This window comes from Paramacrobiotus metropolitanus, unplaced genomic scaffold, assembly GCF_019649055.1.
Source record: "Paramacrobiotus metropolitanus isolate TYO unplaced genomic scaffold, Prichtersi_v1.0 Parri_scaffold0000115, whole genome shotgun sequence".
Taxonomy (NCBI): domain Eukaryota; kingdom Metazoa; phylum Tardigrada; class Eutardigrada; order Parachela; family Macrobiotidae; genus Paramacrobiotus; species Paramacrobiotus metropolitanus.
Genome location: NW_026570335.1, coordinates 518,554 through 537,663, shown reverse-complemented (window position 1 = coordinate 537,663; position 19,110 = coordinate 518,554). Strand labels below are relative to the sequence as shown.

At 46.7% G+C, this 19,110-nt stretch overlaps 1 protein-coding gene across 1 annotated transcript; it reads left to right on the top strand.

The window, feature by feature from the left end:
• Nucleotides 1-3,010: 3,010 nt before the first annotated feature.
• LOC129598140 (papilin-like) lies at nt 3,011-5,399 on the top strand. Its single transcript, XM_055495905.1, has 4 exons — nt 3,011-3,067; nt 3,836-4,017; nt 4,394-4,541; nt 5,307-5,399. The coding sequence occupies exons 1-4, from the start codon at nt 3,011-3,013 to the stop codon at nt 5,355-5,357; spliced, it is 438 nt and encodes a 145-aa protein (XP_055351880.1). The 3' UTR covers nt 5,358-5,399.
• Nucleotides 5,400-19,110: the final 13,711 nt, after the last annotated feature.

Genomic DNA, 19,110 nt, shown 5'->3' with positions numbered 1-19,110 from the left:
CATGGGATAATATATTTCCGACTTGGCTGCTTGATATTTGGAATGCGTTTCTCTTGTTTTTTGAAACAAAATCTGTATCGCTAATTACAGTTGGCGTGGGATGCTGAGCCCGCACCTACGACATCCAGTACCCGTACGGCTACGCGAACTAAGTGGAGAAAGTATGCACTTGCCCATCTCCGGGGGATATTTCGCCGGGCTCGTGCGAACCGGCACGCGGTACGGATTGAGTGCCACGTACGGATGCAGTAGAATACTAGAAGTGCTGTAATAACGGCTGCGGCACGACCTGCATGACGCCCGTCGAACTCGGCAATATAACGCAAACTACGGCCCAGACATCGTTAAAACATAACTTTGTATAGATTTCTAAAATGTTTGCTTGGAAATAACTCCATCAGTGAATATACGAGAAGTATAGAAGGAGAATTAGAAAGAGCGGAAATAAGAACAAGGAAATCCCAAACTAACCATGGAGCAAGTAAAATAGCAGGAGCATCAATTATTTGAATTACTGACCATTGGAAAATTAACACAGTTAAACTAGATTATTTTCCCAACATTATCATGCATGATTCAGTTTAAACACCTTAATCTAAAGTCTGTTTTATTTGTAGGAGAACAACCACCCATCGATCTCTATCCCGCGCCCACCCCGTCGCCCTACGAGCCGGAACCCCTCGTTGAGGGCGGACGTGCATCATTCTTCCCTGTCATCTCGTTTCCATATTTATCCTGACGCTTCTTTGAGTTGCAGCGTAGATCCCGCTTTCATTTCCGCGGGTTCGCATGAGCTGCGCGCCGAGCCTGGTCAACCGTTGGACCCTGATTGCAACACTATCGCAATCATTGGATGAGACGTAGTGTACTGGCACTCCAAAAGGCGCTTATCCACTATTTGACATGGAAGCTACGCATGTGTCAGCGTTCAGATTTAAATGAATTATTAAGAGGATCTAACGAATATTTTTTCGTTTTCCTTATAGCTAAGAAAGCATCTGAAGTTAACTCAATTATTTCGGATACAATGCATGACTCCTTAACATAATGTAACATGCAGTTGTCATGTAAAAATCACAGTAAATTGTGTGGAAAGTACTAAAAAATGGAAATTCGTTAACATAAAAGGTAAAACGCTTCGATTAAGAATAACCCGAAAATTACCAGATTTGGGGTTTTTCGTAGATGTTGCATCAGGAAGCCAACCCGGGTGTGTTGTACGAATTCTACGCGCCCAACAGCGCCAAGGACGTGCGCCCGCTGAGCTTCGCCTGGCTGGCGCGCTCCTCCCAGTGCAACACGAACACCGGCCGTTTTGTGTGACCCGACCATGACCAGAAACTCACCGGAAGACCAAGTGTTCAGGCCTGATATGCCCCAAACGTACAGGCCTGTCAGGCATGGGATAGGCCTGCACACAGTGGCAATCAGGCCAGGGGCATTCACTTCCGGTGCCTGTGCTGGCTCCACCTGGGCCTGAATTAGCAGATTTTTCTGGTAACGGCCGGGCGCGTCAGCTTAATTAATTGTTGCTTACATATTATTTTCGTTTTTTCACTTTAAGTGTGCAAGACAAATTACACCGGTTTATAGCGATCTAATTAACGTTTAATTGAAATAACAAATTTTAATCGCTTTAATTCGGCTAGAACAAAAAAGTGCAAAAATAAGTTGACTTCAATGTGTACGAGAATTGACAGACTAGAGATTTAAAAATCATCTGGATATCAACTGGAAGGCAAGAAAATCAGGCATACGGCAAAAAGAGAAAAAATACAAAATTGCCCAAAATTAGTATTTGGCTTATAACATCAGTGAATGGTAGAACCGCAACGCTAGACGGAGTAGCAGCATCGGGCACTCGGATAACAGGGGCCGCTGGAACGAGCAGGGGTGGCGTGGCTGGCAGACGTGTCGAGGCGGGTGCGAGTGCAGGCGTTGGGGCTGTCCGCTGTGAGTTCGTGGCAGGTTCCTTGGGCACCGTTGCATTCCTGCCTCTCGCTCCAGCTTTTAGAGGCCGAGCCAGCGAGTCAATATACTTTTTTTGCATATCGTAGAGTGTAACACCGCACTTCAGGGCCACATTCTGCGCTGCATCGCGACCGTTGGAATCCTCGCGGTCGATGTCGCTCTGGTTCGCCAAGTATCGATTCTCCAGTGCTTAGGCGTCTCTAGCTGTATACAAATATTCAATTTATAGTCTGTGATATTTACACTAACCATATATATTTTGTGGAAAACTTATTCAAGAGAAGACTTACTTTCGTCAAAGCGTAGAATAATACAAGGGTTCCAATTCCCTTTAGACCACAATGCCTCACATGCATTTCCCTCCTCCAGCTCCATCTGGAATAACTCCCATTTGCGCAAACGGTGGTGATCAACGGTGCCACAACGTGGTTTCGCGTCCAAAAACCAGTAGACTAGCGCAGATTTGGGAAATATTTTGATTTTGAGAAAATTTTCTTACATTCAACTGACAATTCTTTTACATACATAAAACTGATACACCATATGGATGCATGTGCTCAGTGCTCACACAGACTACTAGAGTAGTCTATATGCATGTGAGAGGCACGCTCTCTGACGCGCTGCTCCGTACGTTATTTGCACCGGATATCGCGCTGCAGGTCTGCGTACGTATTGCTACGCACATTCAGTATAACATTCATACGCAAAAACAATGCGTCTGCTTTCCGTGCCTCTTCCCTCGCTGGAGGTTTGCCTAATGCGTATACACAGCTAGCAGAGTCTTCCCACGATACAGTTCTGCGCACGTGTATTATCCCACGCTGCGGTTTTACATATCTCCACTTCAGTTTGCGCGTAAGAGTGGCAGCCTGAACAGCTCTACCACATATATAGTAGGCACATTGGTACAGTGTAACACCATGGCGTAATACTATACAATACACTGAATACAGTACGTCTATCGGTCTATGTAGAAATACACAGTTCATTATGACAGAAATTTATTGCCAAAATTTTTTCGTTATATTTTGAGCAGAACATGGACGAACATTTGCTGCAAACAGATTCGGAGATTATTAGTAAACACTGTCTGACGGTATTTCCAATTGCAAAGTATGCCAGTAATGCTAGAAAAAGCGCTTTGCGTCACCTGAAGACCGAACACTGTTATACTTTCCACCACGGACGGCGATGTTTGTGCAATTAAAAAAATTAAAACCAGATCAAATTGTTTTTTTCGCAAAAGGCATATACAATAAGCATAGAAACAGACAGGTAAAAACTTATTGGCATATAAATTTTTGAAATATCCGGCAGTATTATATTGAAAATATATCGATTTCGCTCCACAATTATTCGTTAGAAATGTGCCGGTCGCCGCAAGTAGTAGAAAATAATATTATTTAAGTTCTGGAATTTAACTACTGAGTTTGATCGAGTGCATCATAGAAGAATGCGCGATCGATAAAGTGTACGTAAATAACGTATATATACTGTATGTACATGCAAGCGTACGCGCATGTATGCCTATCACGGTTCTGGAGTCACCTAATGTTAACGAAATACTCAAATAACATTTACGGATTGCAAGAGTAATAATAGTGTTATTTTTTTGAACGAACTTGTTTCATGTTCAAGATCCGGACAGCGCAAAGCATAAACAAATAGTGCATTATAGGCATACAACTTGCCTGGGCTGCCCCAGAACAGACCAGAACGTTCTCTGGGCTGCAGTCCCACTTCGGTAGGCCTGTGTGAAACCTATTCGGCACCAGAACCTGTGGGCCGGAAACGGCGTCCTAGCTATCCCTGCACGGGGGTCGCATGGGTCTGTGCTCTCAGGCCCCAAGCCGGCTTCCCATAGGGATTGCATGTTGCACTGGGCTACGGGCCCTGCAGCTCCAGCTGCGGCGGCGGACGACAGAGTCGGCCGGTGGTGTGTGTCCGCACCAGCGACTACGAACCGGTGGACGATGAATTATGCGACGCGCTGGTCAAACCACAGCCCAGTCGGCAGTGCAATGTCGACGATCCCTGCCCCGCATTGTACGCATGCATGCGATGCTCGTTTTGAGCGCCCTACTTTTATGCCAGATTTTTTATCTGTAATCAGAATTGTTATCCGTTTTTATATGTGCGAAAGTCCTTTTCTTGTAATTCTGTACACCGTCGGTTTCAGTTAGAATTTTTTTTAATTCTGCAGAAGTACGGCTGATGCGTGATTCCTACAGGAATAATTTTGAAAAATGCAGAATTATTCGTTCAGAAATATAAAGCAGAATAGAATAGAATTGTTAATTAATTTTTTCGATTTTTATTATCAAATTGGCACTTTGTTATTTGTTTATTTTAAATTTTTTTAATTTCACTTGTGTCTTTCTTGTTTTATTTTGATTAATTTTTATTATTGCGGTCAGCGCAGCCGGACCCGTCGCGCCGTGTGCACCTCCGAGAACGGCACGGTCTACCCGTTGTCCATGTGCGCGTCGGCCAAGAAGCCGGAACTGTCGGATGCCTGCGCCAATGCGCCGCCCTGCGACGCCATGTGGTTCTCCACGGAATGTAGCAAAGTAGGTATTAATTGCAATTTGGCAGTTTTGCTTATTTTTTTCCGAACGATTAACCGCTTTCTAATTCCCAAGTTCGTACGTTTCCCCCGGTTTCCGGTAATGTTTTTATGTGGCGGTAATTTTGAAGGTTGTTTTTAATTTTTAGCTAAATATCAGCTTCTCTACTCGTATACCAGTTGCCGGCGTTTTTATTGTTTTCATGTGAACGTTTCCATCATTTTTATTTCCATACGAATTTATTAGTGCTTAATTACTCGCCCTTAAAGATTACTACAGATGCGTTGTTGACTTAAAATGGCTTTATACGGTACATACGAAGGAGTTGTAGTGTAACGGCATTGGTCTGCAGGTCATTTCCTATCATACTGTATCTGAAACTTGCCTCTTACCAGATTTTAGAACTAAAAGCTATTAACTTGCGTTGATTTTTTAAGGTAGGAGGTAACACGTGTTTAATTAAGCGTGTTTTAATTAAACTTGTACTACTGCAGATTAGCCTCGTGAGATTTCTTTGCTCTGAGGCCTGACCTTTGCAGATTTACCTCTTTTTTGTTTTCCTCCTTATTTTATGTTATACACATTTTACATACTTAAAGTTTTCTTCCCTATGTTCTCTTTTATAACTTCCCTATGTTTTATCAGTATTTATGTTTCTGTTTTTACAGTCGTTATCTGTTTTGTTTTTCTGTTCATTTTCTATAAGATACCTTTTCTATTATTATATTTTTGTTTTATTAGTTTTTCTATTTTATTTGCGATTTTTAGTGCTCGCAAAATGCGGCAGTGGATCGAAGCGGCGGTACATTATCTGCCTGAAGAACGACAGCGTGGTGGTCTCGTCCAGCTGCGATAAGAAGCAGAAGCCGACCGACTCCGAGGACTGCAATACCGAGCCCTATGATATCATAGGGCCCGCCATAAAGGTCAGCGCACGCCATAAAATAATACTTTAAAAACGCCCCCAAAAAATGTTTTCTTCAACATTTGTACATGGATTTGTTGTGCGTACCGTTTCCTAAGTACATAATGTGACCTAAGAACAGTAGTTATTATTTTCTTTTCGAGTAACTAAAATATGTCTCATAAAACACAGTAATGCGCAATAAATGGTAATGAAAACGGAAACGTGCATTACGCGCATTTACTGTAACCACTACGCGGAAACGACGCAATGGGAGAAGATAATTTTCTTTCAGATTTAATATTTTAATTTTGGGATTAAAATTTTTTTCATTTACACATAACTGCAGAAAATGTTTTCAGTTAAAAAAATTGTTAGCATTTTAAAACGTGAAAACTTGCACTGGCTTGCTCGTTTGTAGAGTAACGAACTGATGTGGAGAAATTGATCTTGGAATGGTCACCGCACTACGGAACTATGTATTGTATGTTCTTCAGTGAGTGTGGTCAGTCTACGCCGTGGCACGTCTGACAAATGTCGTCGTAAATCGTACATGTAATGTTTTCGGATATAATTTATTACAAAATCAAAACAGGTTGTCATCCATAATAATTGCCATTTTATTTTATCAACGTTGTCACGTAATAACTGACATTTTACTATATTAACCTGAACCCAGACCATGGATGTTATTCTGTGAATAATTTTAACAGTGACTAATCATTATGATAAATTCTTACTTACGAAGCAGTGTCACCCGCAATTGCACTTCTGCTGCTTGAATGTTGTTACTTTCTTAAGCGGAGTGGCTATTTTGCCCCAGTGTGTGGGGGGAAACTAACTACTGGGCTATTTTGCCCCAGTGGGGCCCGTCTAATAGCTAGTTGGCTATTTTGCCCCATACTGGGGTTTCATAGTCCTTGGCTATTTAGCCCCATTCTGGGCGTCAGGGTAGCTTTCTGGCTATTTAGCCTCATTACACTTTTAGAAGGTAACGGAAAACATGTTAAAGGTTGGTACATTGTCGTGGCCAGTCCTAAATTTTTTGGTATGTCATGTACAAATATTCAGTTGTTAACTTCCCCAGTGGTATCGGATAGAAATCAAAACGGAAGTGCGCCAGTAAAACATTATAAACTGCTCGTAGCGATCTCTCGCACTGTTCCCGTTGAGAATGTCGCATAATAAACTCAGCGGTTAGATGCGGGAAATGGCAGTAAATTGCATAACGATTGTTTAGAAGTCCCGGCAACTCAATTACAAACTTATTAAAAAATGCTAGAAAAATGCCATAAAACGCGTGCCCGGTATAAACCTCAACAGACAAACAAACTGTTTGCTCGGCTGGCCGAAAGTAGATTTTGGCGCGGCGCTCAGAATACAGTTTTGGATGACTCATCTATTGCTGGCTCGTCAGAGCAAGGGGTTTGGCTGCAGAAGAGGAACTGCGAAAACAAAATTAAAACGATTTCGGAAAACGAAAAACACACAAAGAAACTGATAATACTCACCGCATTCTAAAAAATACAGATACTACCAAGTAGAGCTGATTTTTCTCTACACATTGGTATGCCACACGTATTTCATTCTGTTTTTACGAATATATGCTCCAGGAGAATGTATTTGTTATCGACGATTTCCGTATACCAGACTCTGTGGTACACACGCATCGCGCGGCTACAGTATGAGAATTGCAGTGTTGTATTTACTATTGTCCCAAAACCTTACTTACACTTTACTATTCACTTTTCATTATTTTTCTTCCTTACTTTTACTTACTTTTTACTTTTTTTATCGTAACTTTACTTACTTTTACTAACTTAGTAATCACTAATAAACTAGTATTTACTACTCGTGTTTTGCGAAAAATCGCAGTACGCAACAAAAGTTTTCAATTTTGCCATAATTATTCATTTCTTAAGCATATTCCGTATCTGAAACAAAAATAACTGCTTATGCTATGCGACAGTGTGCACAACGATTAATTTCAATTTGTGCTCAGAAATTTGTTTCAATGAAGCAATTTGGTTCTGGGCAGTGTGAAGTTACAGTACTTAATATTTTAACAAAAAATACTTAATATTTTAACAAAAATTAGCAAAAGTCATTACACCGTATCCGTTGCAGTGAAACAGCACTAGCTAATACGCCTGGCAGTCACGTAACTCGCCCACCTAAACGGTTGAAGGCGTCTGCAGTATAGAAATTTTAGCGCTCCAGAAGAAAACCTGTACTGCCTAACGTAACTGCTATGGAAAAGAGCATGTTCAGCAGAATTCTGATGATGCCCGTCACTTTTATCTGCTGCGGACGCTTAGTAAAAAGACTGCTTTACTAATTAAGCTATTCCCGTTTCGCGCCTCTTACTTTTACTTACTATTTACTTCTGAAGCCTCGGCTGCCCTTACTTTTACTTTACTTTTACTTTTCCGTTTTGCTGCTTACTTACTTTTTACTTAATGAGTAAAAGGCAAAAACGGCTTAATAAGTAAGGTTTACTATTTACTTTTACTAAGTAAAGCAACACTAGAGATTTGTCTAGTGTTAGTGCATCAATTATTATAAATAAGAAAATCAATAATAGTAGCATGATAATTAATTATGAGACACAAATATAAATATCCGAACCAAGAAACGCACTTCTGTTCACGTCACAGGCAAATCAGAACCGACCAGTAAACTGCTGCCTGCCTATCTTCGTTGCGTAACTTACACGCGCTTTCCAGCTTAGTATTCCGCTTTTGAAACTGTGTTTGATTCCGTTAATTGATCATCCAAATGAAACTTTATACAAATACGTCTCACACTGGTATTTTACTTTGCATTAATTTTGTGGTTAAAATTTAAAGAGTTATTGCGACAAGAACGACTTATTTTCGTTTTTTCATCTGGATTTTCGCTTTGGATGGGATTTGGATGGATATTTTTGCGCTAAATTTCCCGGCGCGTCGATAGTGTGTTTTCCTGTCGACTGCAAGGGTGGCTTCGGAGAATCTAACCGTGGTACCGTACCACGGAAGGGGAAAGTGCCACGGAATGGGAAGCTGCTCGCGGCGGCCTGATTTTCCTGGGCATCCTGCCTCCATGATGACGCATTAGGTTGGTCTTTTTTCATTCTTACTGTAACTATGGCTCGCGATCAGCCTTGCCCGCACTGCAAAAAGTGTTTCACACAGGGAGCTGGATTCGCTGCCCACACGAAGGCCTGTTCGCGCAAGCACGCTACGGGTTCCTCCTCTGCCCAGCCTCCATTACCTCCGCCCGGAGGGACTCAGAAGCACCCCTTACGTTCCTTCTTGGAAGGAGACCGATACCACATTCAAAAACGAGTGCCTAAAGCGGTGCGTCGCCAGTGTGCTCAAGTGCTGACTGATCTGATCAGGAACTGCGTGCGCAAGAATTCATCTGCTACCTGGACCGCACTGTTGTTGTTTGCACCGACCGCTTTATCGCTCCCACCTACCAAAACCCTTCGCAGGGAATCTCTCACCTCCGTAATTAGAAACAACCTGGCAGATCTGTCCCTTGCAAACCGCCATACTCTGCCCCGTCGCGAGCAAGCCAGGAGTAATACTTCCGCACAAGATAGCCTACGTGCTTTAGTAAACTCCATGTTCCAAGATGCTAATATAAAAGGAGCTATTAGAATACTGCTGGAAGATGAAAAACTGGCCGAGATCAATGCTGAAACGATTGAAGTACTACGGGATAAGCACCCGCCAGCACCCAACGACTGCCAATTCCCTCCAGCACCTGATGACTCCTTACTACCATTAGTTTCTCCTGCCGAGGTAATAACTGCTGGTTTTAGTTTTCCCACTGGCTCAGCAGCAGGAGTTTTTGGCCTTCGCCTTCAACATTTGAAGGACCTCCTAAATCGCAAGGACGATCAACAAAGCGATCTATGCCTCGCACTCACTGATCTGACGAATATGATTCTCAGGACGGATATACCTGAAGATATTAGGCCGTATTTTTTCGGCGCCAATTTAATTCCACTGGGAAAAAAAGATGGAGGAGTGAGACCAATCGCCGTAGGGGACACGATACGGCGATTGGTTTCCAAGATTGTTAGCAGCAGGTGCGCTGAAGAAGCAGCCGCAATGTTTTCTCCCGTGCAACTCGGCGTCGGCGTAAGAGAGGGCGCTGAAGCGGCCGCGCATGCTGTTCGGAGCTACGTGGAAACGACACATGAGGACGCGCGCGTTATTGTAAACCTCGATTTCAGAAATGCCTTCAATACTTTGCGCCGGGACGTTTTATTGTCTGCTGTACGTGACAAATTCCCTGCGTACTTTCGGTACTTCTGGCAGTCCTATCGGCATCCGTCACACCTGGCTTGCGGTACGTCCCTGCTGTCTTCAGAAACTGGCGTGCAACAAGGCGATCCCGCTGGTCCGTTTGGTTATGGCCTTGCAACACTACCACTCTTTGAAGACTTGGAATGTGATATAGCAGTTGGCTACCTGGATGATGTCACCCTAGCTGGTTTCGCGGAAAAAGTTATAGCAGCAATACGACTTATCATTGCACGGGGTTTCAGAATGGGACTGGAGCTCAATCTCAGCAAATGCGAAGTTTACAGCGTGGGAAAACTCACTGCAGATCGTTTACATGCAGTACAAATAATGCTCAATGCATTTCCCGAAATGGCCGTTTCCAAGGAAGAAGAATTCACTCTCCTTGGGGCTCCTTTAACGACAGCGGCGTGCGAGACTTTCCTACGCAGTAAATCCTAGCAGCTGGAGTATTTCATATCGCGACTCAAACTGATACCAGCACATTACAGCTTGTACCTCCTGCGAAATTGTTTACTGATACCGAAACTGCTCTACGGATTCCGCACAAGCAGATGCTATGAGCACGTGGCGCTGACCACATCCTTGGACGACATTGTCCGTGCCGGTTTGCAGTCCATCCTTAACGTCCGCTTGAACGATGCACAGTGGAGCCAGATGTCGTTTCCTATCAGGGATGAGGGTATGGGGCTACGGAGTACGATATTGCTAGTTTTTCCTGCCTTTCTGGCATCGGCGTATTCGGTTACTTCCTTAGTCTCCATGATCTACCACCCTGCTGCGGCGACACTACTTGATCCACTTGTGCTGCGATGGTCAGAAGAGACAAACTGTGGACCTCCCGCTATGGATCAGAGAAAGTTCCAATCCGCATGGGATCGACCGTTGATTGACCAAGCAGTGCTGTCAATGAAGCGGACGACCACCAACAAAGCAAACAGAGCCGTACTTTTAGCTGCGCTACACCGTGATTCGGGCGCATGGCTAAATGCTTTGCCTGCACCTAATTTGCGCACGTTCTTGCGGGATGAAGAAGTGCGTATTGGCATCGCACTTCGGTTTGGACTTCCTGTTGTTGAAGAACACGACTGTGTGAACTGCGGAAGCCATGTGGAAACAAATGGTCACCACGGCCTATCCTGTTCCAGCAGCCGAGGAAGATGGTCTAGACATGTGGAACTCAACGATATAACAAAGCGCGCTTTGGAACAAGCTGGGTATCTATGCCAAAGCGAGCCACTGGGACTGTCCGGTATAAACAGTACACGACCAGACGGCATGACTCTCGTTCCTGTACGTGACGGCAAAGCGCTCGTTTGGGACGCTACATGTTGGGACACAGTAGCCTTATCGCATGTGCGGGCAAGCGCGAATGCATCCGGCAGTGTTGCTCTCTTGGCCGAAGACAGTAAACGTCGTAAATACTTCTTGTGGAAAGAATGGGGTATCTTCTTTATCCCCCGGCGGTCGAGACCTTTGGAACTTTTGGTCCGGCTTTTTCGGAGCTTATTCGTTTCGTTGGCAGAAGGATTCGCGACGCGACAGGGGAGCCACGCTCTACCGCATTTTTAAAGCAGAGATTTAGCCTAGCTGTTGTAAAAGGAAATGCCGCTGCTGTTTTGGGCACTTTGGGTATGCGTTCTAAAACGACTGCCAGCGCTAACGATTTTGGTTGTTTTTTAATGTTTAAATGTGAATCATTTTGCGTAGTATTCTGCGTATGCACTTTTTAATATTTTGATGGCTTTTGCCCAATAAAAACACATATTGATCTTCCAGTGTATGATCTAACGTAGCTGCCTTAGAGCATGCTCATAATACTGATATTACAATTATCACGCTGGGCTGTGCAGCTACAATAGTAATGGCGACTAATGTGATTTTTCACAGCTTTGTAGGCTGCACGTGCTTCCATAATAATGACAGATACATATATATGTAAATTCTTATTGTAACAGATGACAGCTGAGGACTCGCCAGTGAACTTTATTGACAAATAAAGGGAATACAGTGCTGCGTAATACCAGTTAGGAAAAACAAAGCTAATGTCTGGCAAGAATCTAGCAAGTGGTTGCTAAAGGGTTCTTGAGCGTCTGTCTAGATGTGAAAGGATGCTGGCGGCATGCACGTGCGTGATGCGGTCCAGACATATCAGCTGTGTGTGATGCGCAGACTGGACTTGATCCAACGCGAGCGTATGAACGCTGATTGGTGCTGCGAGAGAGGGACGAGAGAGCAGTGCCGCTCAGTGTATGCGCTGCGTATATCAGCTTCATCGGATGTGTTCAGTGCAGCAGGCACACGTACGTACAGAGAGAGAGGCGATGCAGCATGCAAGGGGGGATCCATAAATTACGTACGCAGCGAACCAGGAAGGGAGGGGTCCAAAAAGCGTGACAAGCTGTGACGGCCTCGACGAACCCAGGGGAGGTGGTCAGCTCCATATATTACGATTGAACGAACCAGGGGTCAAGCAAATGTGACGGACCGCTACGAAGGGGGAGTGAGGGGTGAAAAAATCGTGGTTTTCTGCGTACGTAATTTATGGATGCCCCCCAAGTGAGTGAAAGTACGCCCTGTGTGGGCGGAGCACCACGCGCAGGCTCATATGCCTGACATGCCTCTGGGCGGGAATCCGAGCCCCTGCGAAGGATGCTCCGACTCGATACCGCACCAATATCGCACAACTCTCTGGTTGGACCCATGTGGGGTCGCCGGTACGCATCCTCAGGCAGCGTGAGACCGGTGTCTGATTGACCGTCTCATACTTCACTTCCGAACCAGTGAGAGGCAAGCTACTCACAGCCGGGAAATCCGGAAGTCCCTCGGCGTTTCGTTTGGACCGGTGATTCATCTGTGGGCTGCCGCGCAATCAAATGCGCAACTGCGTGAAATAAAATTAACAGATTAACAGCACAACTCTCTGGTTGGGCCCATGAGGGGTCGCCGGTACGCATCCTCAGGCAGCGTGAGTCCGGTATCTGATTGACCGTCTCATACTTCACTTCCGAACCAGTGAGAGGCAAGCTACTCACGGCCGGGAAATCCGAAAGTCCCTCGGGCGTTTCGTTGGACCGGTGATTCATCTGTTGGCTGCCTTGCTTCTGTTGGCATCGGAGAACAATGTGAAAAAGAAAATGTAATAAAAGTGTATGCAGCGCGAAAGAAAAGTATGAAGTACAGTTTAAACATAATTCCGGTGAGCAAAAGGGTTTACAAGAACAGATCTGTTAAAGAGATCGAACTAGAAAAACACAGTTCCGATTGTTAGGAAAAATGCTAAAAAAATGCAAAAATCTTTCCGGCGGTTCTTTTCCGGCTAGGATGACGTCCACGGGGTGCTTGAGTCGCCACGTGGTCTCCTGTCCAATCAAATCCGGTAAGCTGGGTCCGGGGCGCCGGTTCCCGAGTTACCCGCCGTTACCGGTTAAATTCACAGATGTCGGATAAGCACGGTTAAACACTTACTTTGGACTCGTATCCGTCCGTGAGGGATGAAGAGGCACTGTTGCGGTTGAAAATGCCGAGACATCCTTTCTGAATAGGAAAAATTGAACCGAGGTTGGTTGACCAAGGTCGACCTATCGGAAAGTCAACAGGCGGCAGGGAAATCCGGCTAAGTTCCGAATCCCAAAAGTTCAAGTCGGAAAAAACTGTACCCAAGTCATGCGACCTGTCATGTACAGTGGTTCCGTTCGAAAGTGATCGGTAAAAACCGTTCAATCTGCTACCGTGAGCCTGGTTTTGGGGTTATCCGATGCGAAATGGCTCGAAGGTCCGGTCGGAAAACGTGTGTCTCTTTGATGGAGTTGGTCAGTCGCCTTCCATCCGATGCATTCGGCTGTTATCCGACCTGTCGTCGGTCGCAGTGCCATCCGATTCGAGGTCGGTCATAAAGATATCCGACTCGAGGTCGGTTATTCTATCCGTCGTTTGTCGACCAGCGTTAACCTGCAATATCATTCCCATGTAGGGCTAAACAGGTTCCTTCGGGTCCAGTTCATCCATCACAAGATTGGTATCCGCCTTCTTCCGTTATACTAAGCATGTTAGCTGACCGTATGTTGGTCGGTCAACATATCCGACCTGTAGTCGGTCATACGTGTTGATGTTCCAAGGTCGGCTATGGCCGACTTCCAATGGTCGGGTGAAGTGTGTTTTCATACGTCCATAAGCTGAAATTTTCCACAAGGAGGTCGACGTTCGACTACTGATTACTTCGCCGACTTGTCGCGCATTTCCGACCTCCGTTTGTTCGTATGATCCGTAAGACTAGTAGTTGGTCATAGTCTATCTCCATGGTCGACCAAGGCGAGTTATGTCGTTACGCCCATGTAGGGCTAGTCGGCAACCGTCTGGTCGACTTCTTCCTGACATGATCTCTGGGTGGGATCCGGGCTACTGTTGGCCCGTTATTCCGTTTGTCCGAGTAACATGCAATTTTCACGCTTGCGGCGTTAAGGGCCTTTGTGGTCTTAGCCTACAAGACAAGCTCTTTGGTTGAAATTCCATCCGCATGTACATGCAAAGTCCTGAGGTGATCAAATTCGATTTCTTTGTCTTCTTTGTCGCGAACCTGAGACGCCTATCCGCTTCTGTTGGGGGTGCAGGCCGTGTCCATTTGCGCGGTGTGCCTAGGATCTTCCATTGGAGACATGGGGAAGCACGTCGGCAGCGGAGTCGTTGGTACACCGGTAGCCAGCTAAACCGTCGTTGTTCCTCTTCAGGGAAAGGCGGCGCGTTCGTGGCGGGAGGCGCGCGTAGTCGTGGTCACCGGTGAATCGCCTCGTGTACCCGATATCCTCCGGGGGAGACTTCGGTCGGACTCCGGGTACAGCTTCCTAGTTGCGTTCCTGTAGATCTGGTTCAAACGAGAATCCGGCTCGACTGTCTTATCGTAGTATCGGGACTGCAGTCTGCAGCTCTTTCCGTATGCTTCCGTCAAGTCGTCTTCCGAGTCGGCTACCATGTACATAGTCGACCTGTGTGGTCGACTAGGGTAGCAAGTCGTAATTCCGCATTCCGCTTCCTTATGGCCTTCCTCCGGAATTTCTTTGCCGGAGTGGCCCGCCAGTGTATCGGTGAGTGTCCCTCACCGAACCACTGGCGCGCCGCCTTACGGGCGATTCGTTCCGAATTTAGTCGATTTCGACGTTTGTGGCTGGCTTACACAACCGGCCTTTGTGGTCGGTTGACGTAGCGACAGATCAGGGTTGTGCATCTCGGTTCGTGCGACCTGTTGCGTCCGCAAATGTCTTTGAGTTATAGGCAAAGAACAAGGTCGGCCTCTGTGGTCGACCTGATTACTGATGATCAGGTTGGTCGTGCTGCACTTTGGGCAGCTCGGCCGAGGTATATTCGCTGTGTACAATGGTGAAGGCTGCTCGGCTACCCGGTTCCAAAGTTGGCCACGGGTGCTTGGCAAACATGGTGCGAAACCTACGCAGCGATGTATTTCGCACCATGTTAGCGTAATCCTCTCAGTCTATACTCCGGAGTCGGTTGGCCGAAGTAATCTTCGTAGCTGATCGTGATCGTTGGACGCGGTCTGCTCCATGTTACCTGTAACAAACGGTCTGCACCATGTAACGGCGGTCTGGCGCTTCTGTTGGCTTCAATTGTACTGGGGAACTGGAAGTTTGGCCTTCTGGGAATTCTATCTGGGGGATTCCTGGGAGGACTTACCGGCACGGTGAAAAAACAGAAATACCCATGGCCTGACCACACGTTTCCAGGTCCGACCATATAATCCGGCCGTCTTGTGTAGTCGGTACAACTGGCATAGTCATTTTTCCCATAGATTCTCTACCATCCGCCAAACTTGTGGGCGATGACGTTCCTCATATCGTATAGTATTCATAAAGAAGTTCGTTCGTTCATTTGGATGTTGCATGGCGACCTCGATTCCCTGTGGTCGGGCGTGGTCGTAGCGAGGATCTTCTCCGGCCGGCACTTCCGCTTGTGGTGGTTGTGTTATCTGGTTGGCTACGTCAACATCCATCTGCTCTGGTTGAGCTGCCGGTTTGACCTAAACTTTAGCCGCTTGTTCCGCCTAATGGGCTTCCGGCTGCTGTTCAGGTGGAGTAGAGTTCCGCTTCGGTTTATTAGTCGAGTCGACCAGCAATCAGGTCTGGTCGGTTTTTTGTCAACCTCTCGGATAATGGCTCGTTGCCCTTTGATTTTGTGTCGAAGGTCTTGGCAAAGTCTGTGTCGGAGATCGTGTCCGGCAAGGTTCGTAGCTGGTCGACGCTACAGCTGTTGAGTCGGCAATGGGGCTACCGGTTGAGCCGAAGTTTCTGGTTTAGGAATTTGCTGGGGAACAGTCGGTCGTGCTCGTGTAACTACTGGCGCAGCCCTTCATGGGATCGCCGCCAACTGTTCCTCGGTCGCCGGGGTGAGGGTAACTAACTGTCGAGTTCTGTCGACATGTTCATCGTCATGATGTGTCTTTCACAGGTCAGTGGGGGGTCTCCGACGAAAACTTCACGTATGTTGTGAATCAGCTGTTTGGTATCCGAGCGACCCTGTGTAGGCGCTGGTAGCCGAATCTTTATCTCCGGTTCGTGAGGGGTCGGCGGAGGGTGAACTTGCATTGTGGCCGTCTTTTCATCGATCTCCTTAATTTGCTTATGTTCCGCTAATTCCCGTTTTAGATACTGCGTTTGACGGTATCCCCACCCGTCCTAGTCTATCTGTCAAGACTGGTGGTCGAGTTCCGTCCCATCTGCGGTCGGTACTTTGTTGACGCTGAATTATACCCAGATTGTCCTGTTCGTGTGCTTCCAGCTGCTCAACAAGGTTTTCTGTACCGGCCAAGTACCGATACGCACTCAGATTTCCAGCGACAACATTTATGTAAAGTGCCGCTGCCTGAGCCCTTGGCTTTTGTCCAGTGTTGTCAGTCCATTCATTGGTAAAGTAAACGATAATCGTGCGCAGGGCAATCTGTTGTTGTCCCGTGTCGCATTGTTGTTGCACTGTTGGCAGTCCACCGTGTAAGCTTCCGTACGGGTCTGTTAAAACGAAGTTTAAGCGAACCGTTTCTCGATTGCAAAGCAACTTCTGTTGGTCGACGACGCCTATGTGGTGTCAATGGAGGTAGTCTAATCTGCAACTCCTCCGACGCGTTCTGCGCCTCCTCATTCTCGTGTATGTGCTTCAGTTGATTCCGGCCGATTAATTTGGAGACAGCCGGTCGACTCGGTCTGTTGCTTCAAGGTCGGTCGTTCCTTCGGTAAACGTCCATATCGGTGAGTTGGTGGATTGCAAGCCACAAACCGCTGACAGCTTTCGATCCTATCGGCGTTCGAGGCGAATGTTTGGTTGGAAGAATCATGCCGTTAGGACATGTTCCGGGTCGTCCAGTTGGTATTTATTTCGTCCCCGCTCGTTCGGGTCCGGTTTGGCTTCGCATTTCGGGTCAGTTAACTGAGGTTCTTCAGCCTTACATTCAAACTCAAACCGTGCTGTAAGTTGGTGAAGTATTTCTCCACGGGTCCATCCTTTGGATGCCAAGACTTTACCATGCGTGCTCTGATGGCATGCTTTCATCCTTCATATGTTTAAGGGGCCGGGTCTTTCTTGGCTGGTGAAAACTCGTAGTACATCCGCTTTGTGCTGGTGTACGTGCGCAAAACCTTCCCTGCCCAATATCCCATGTCGTAGTATTTTCGTACCAAGCCGACTGTCTCCAGCCTCCGCCGGTTTCGTTCGCCTTCCAATGTAGGAGTAATGTAGTGAGAGGAGATCGAACAACAGATGCCACATATCGCCAACCACCGCAACAGACGGCAGAAGCATACCGCCCACAGAACACAGGTCGGTTGCTAGGAGAACGGAGAATTCCCACCCAGACATGGGAAATTTACAACGTCAGAACGTGCCAATTGACTTGGGATGAGCACGGACTCGGCCATACAACACGGCCGACCAGCGGCATGACGGATACTACGAGGAACCACAGTCTACGTCGGCGGTTTAGACGACTGTGGTCGTTCTGCTCGAGTCTCAGTTGGCTGTGTGCCGGCTCGCTTCATCACTTCTTGGAATCTGCGCTCAGCCGCTTTCTGGTCGTTATTCTTATCGGACTTTCTCCTTGTACCCCGTCCTTTGCGGACCGGCGTCGGAAATGTCAAGATCGTCGGACGACTCATGGCGTTTAGCCGGGTTAGAATTCGGCGCTTTCATTGTGGAATCGGCTTTGGTTTGGTCGACTCCTTCTGTTAGCTCCATTTTAATGTCGTTGAACTCGGCCGTGTGACCGTCCGCCCAATCGAGCTTGATATTTTTATCCTTCCAAAGGAGCTCGTTAAATTTTCGAAATTTTTTTAGCGTATCCACGGATGAACTTACGGTAGCAGTTGGCCAATCCGAGGAACGACGTTAGTTGGCGTTCCAGCTCGGGCAGCTTTGTTCTGCTATACTGGCCACTTTCTCGTCGTCGGCCTCGACTCTGTTCTTACTAAGGACGTGTTCGAGGAACAGCAGTCATTCCGTTCCGGCCTCGCATTTCGAGGTTTTGACCGGAAATCCACCATCTCTGGGGCATTCGAGACTCGCTCGGAAAGCTTCGATGGAGTCTTCGAAAGTTTTGCCGAAGAAGATGATATCGTCAATGTAGGCGAACACACCTTACTTTCAGGCTGATACTGTTATCTTATCCATATGCATCCAGAAAGTATCTGGTCCGTTGCAGACTCCAAATAGCATACGGTTGAATCGCAACATTCCTTCCGGTGTTACGAGGTAGTGTAATCCTTGGAACTTTCGTCACACGAATTTGCCAAAAGGCGGACTGACTGGCTACCTTGCCGTGATACTCCATTCCGGGGCATCGGTCCAGTAGCTCGTCCGGGTTCGATAATGGCTAGTTATTCTTCTACGTGACGGGATTCAACTCTATGTAGTTGATGCAGATGCGTGTTTCTACCGTGCCGTCTCCGTTCCGTTTCGCGGCGTAGGCGACGGGGAAGCTCCATGCAGCCAATGACGGTTCGATGACTCCTTGGTCGAGCATCTACTGCACGTGTTTTTGGATGAATTCCCGTCCTTCCCAGCTTGTCTTGGTGGGGTTCATCTTAATCGGCGGTGCGCCTTGGACGTCAATGGTATGTGTTACCCCTTTGACGTCTCCGTGAAGCTTCTTCGAAGTCGGAAATACCGTCCGGTAATCCCATGCAACTGCCCTAAGTCTGGCCAGTTGCGCGTCGGTTAAATTTTTACCGAAGTTTATGGAGTCGATGATTCTCCGTCGCTCCTCTTGGGATTCCGCGTCTTACTCCTCTACTTTAGTCGTGTTCATCCGTTCTTCTGCCATTTTCTGGTCATCCGTCATCATGCTGAACGGTCTGACTCGACCCATTGGTGCACC

Excerpts from the sequence above, each read along its gene's own strand:
- LOC129598140 (XM_055495905.1), top strand. The coding sequence starts at position 3,011 with ATGGACGAACATTTGCTGCAAACAGATTCGGAGATTATTAGTAAACAC. Across the intron at positions 3,068-3,835 it reads TTAGTAAACACTGTCTGACG|GGATTGCATGTTGCACTGGG; the intron begins GTATTTCCAATT and ends GGCTTCCCATAG. Across the intron at positions 4,018-4,393 it reads GACGATCCCTGCCCCGCATT|CCGGACCCGTCGCGCCGTGT; the intron begins GTACGCATGCAT and ends CGGTCAGCGCAG.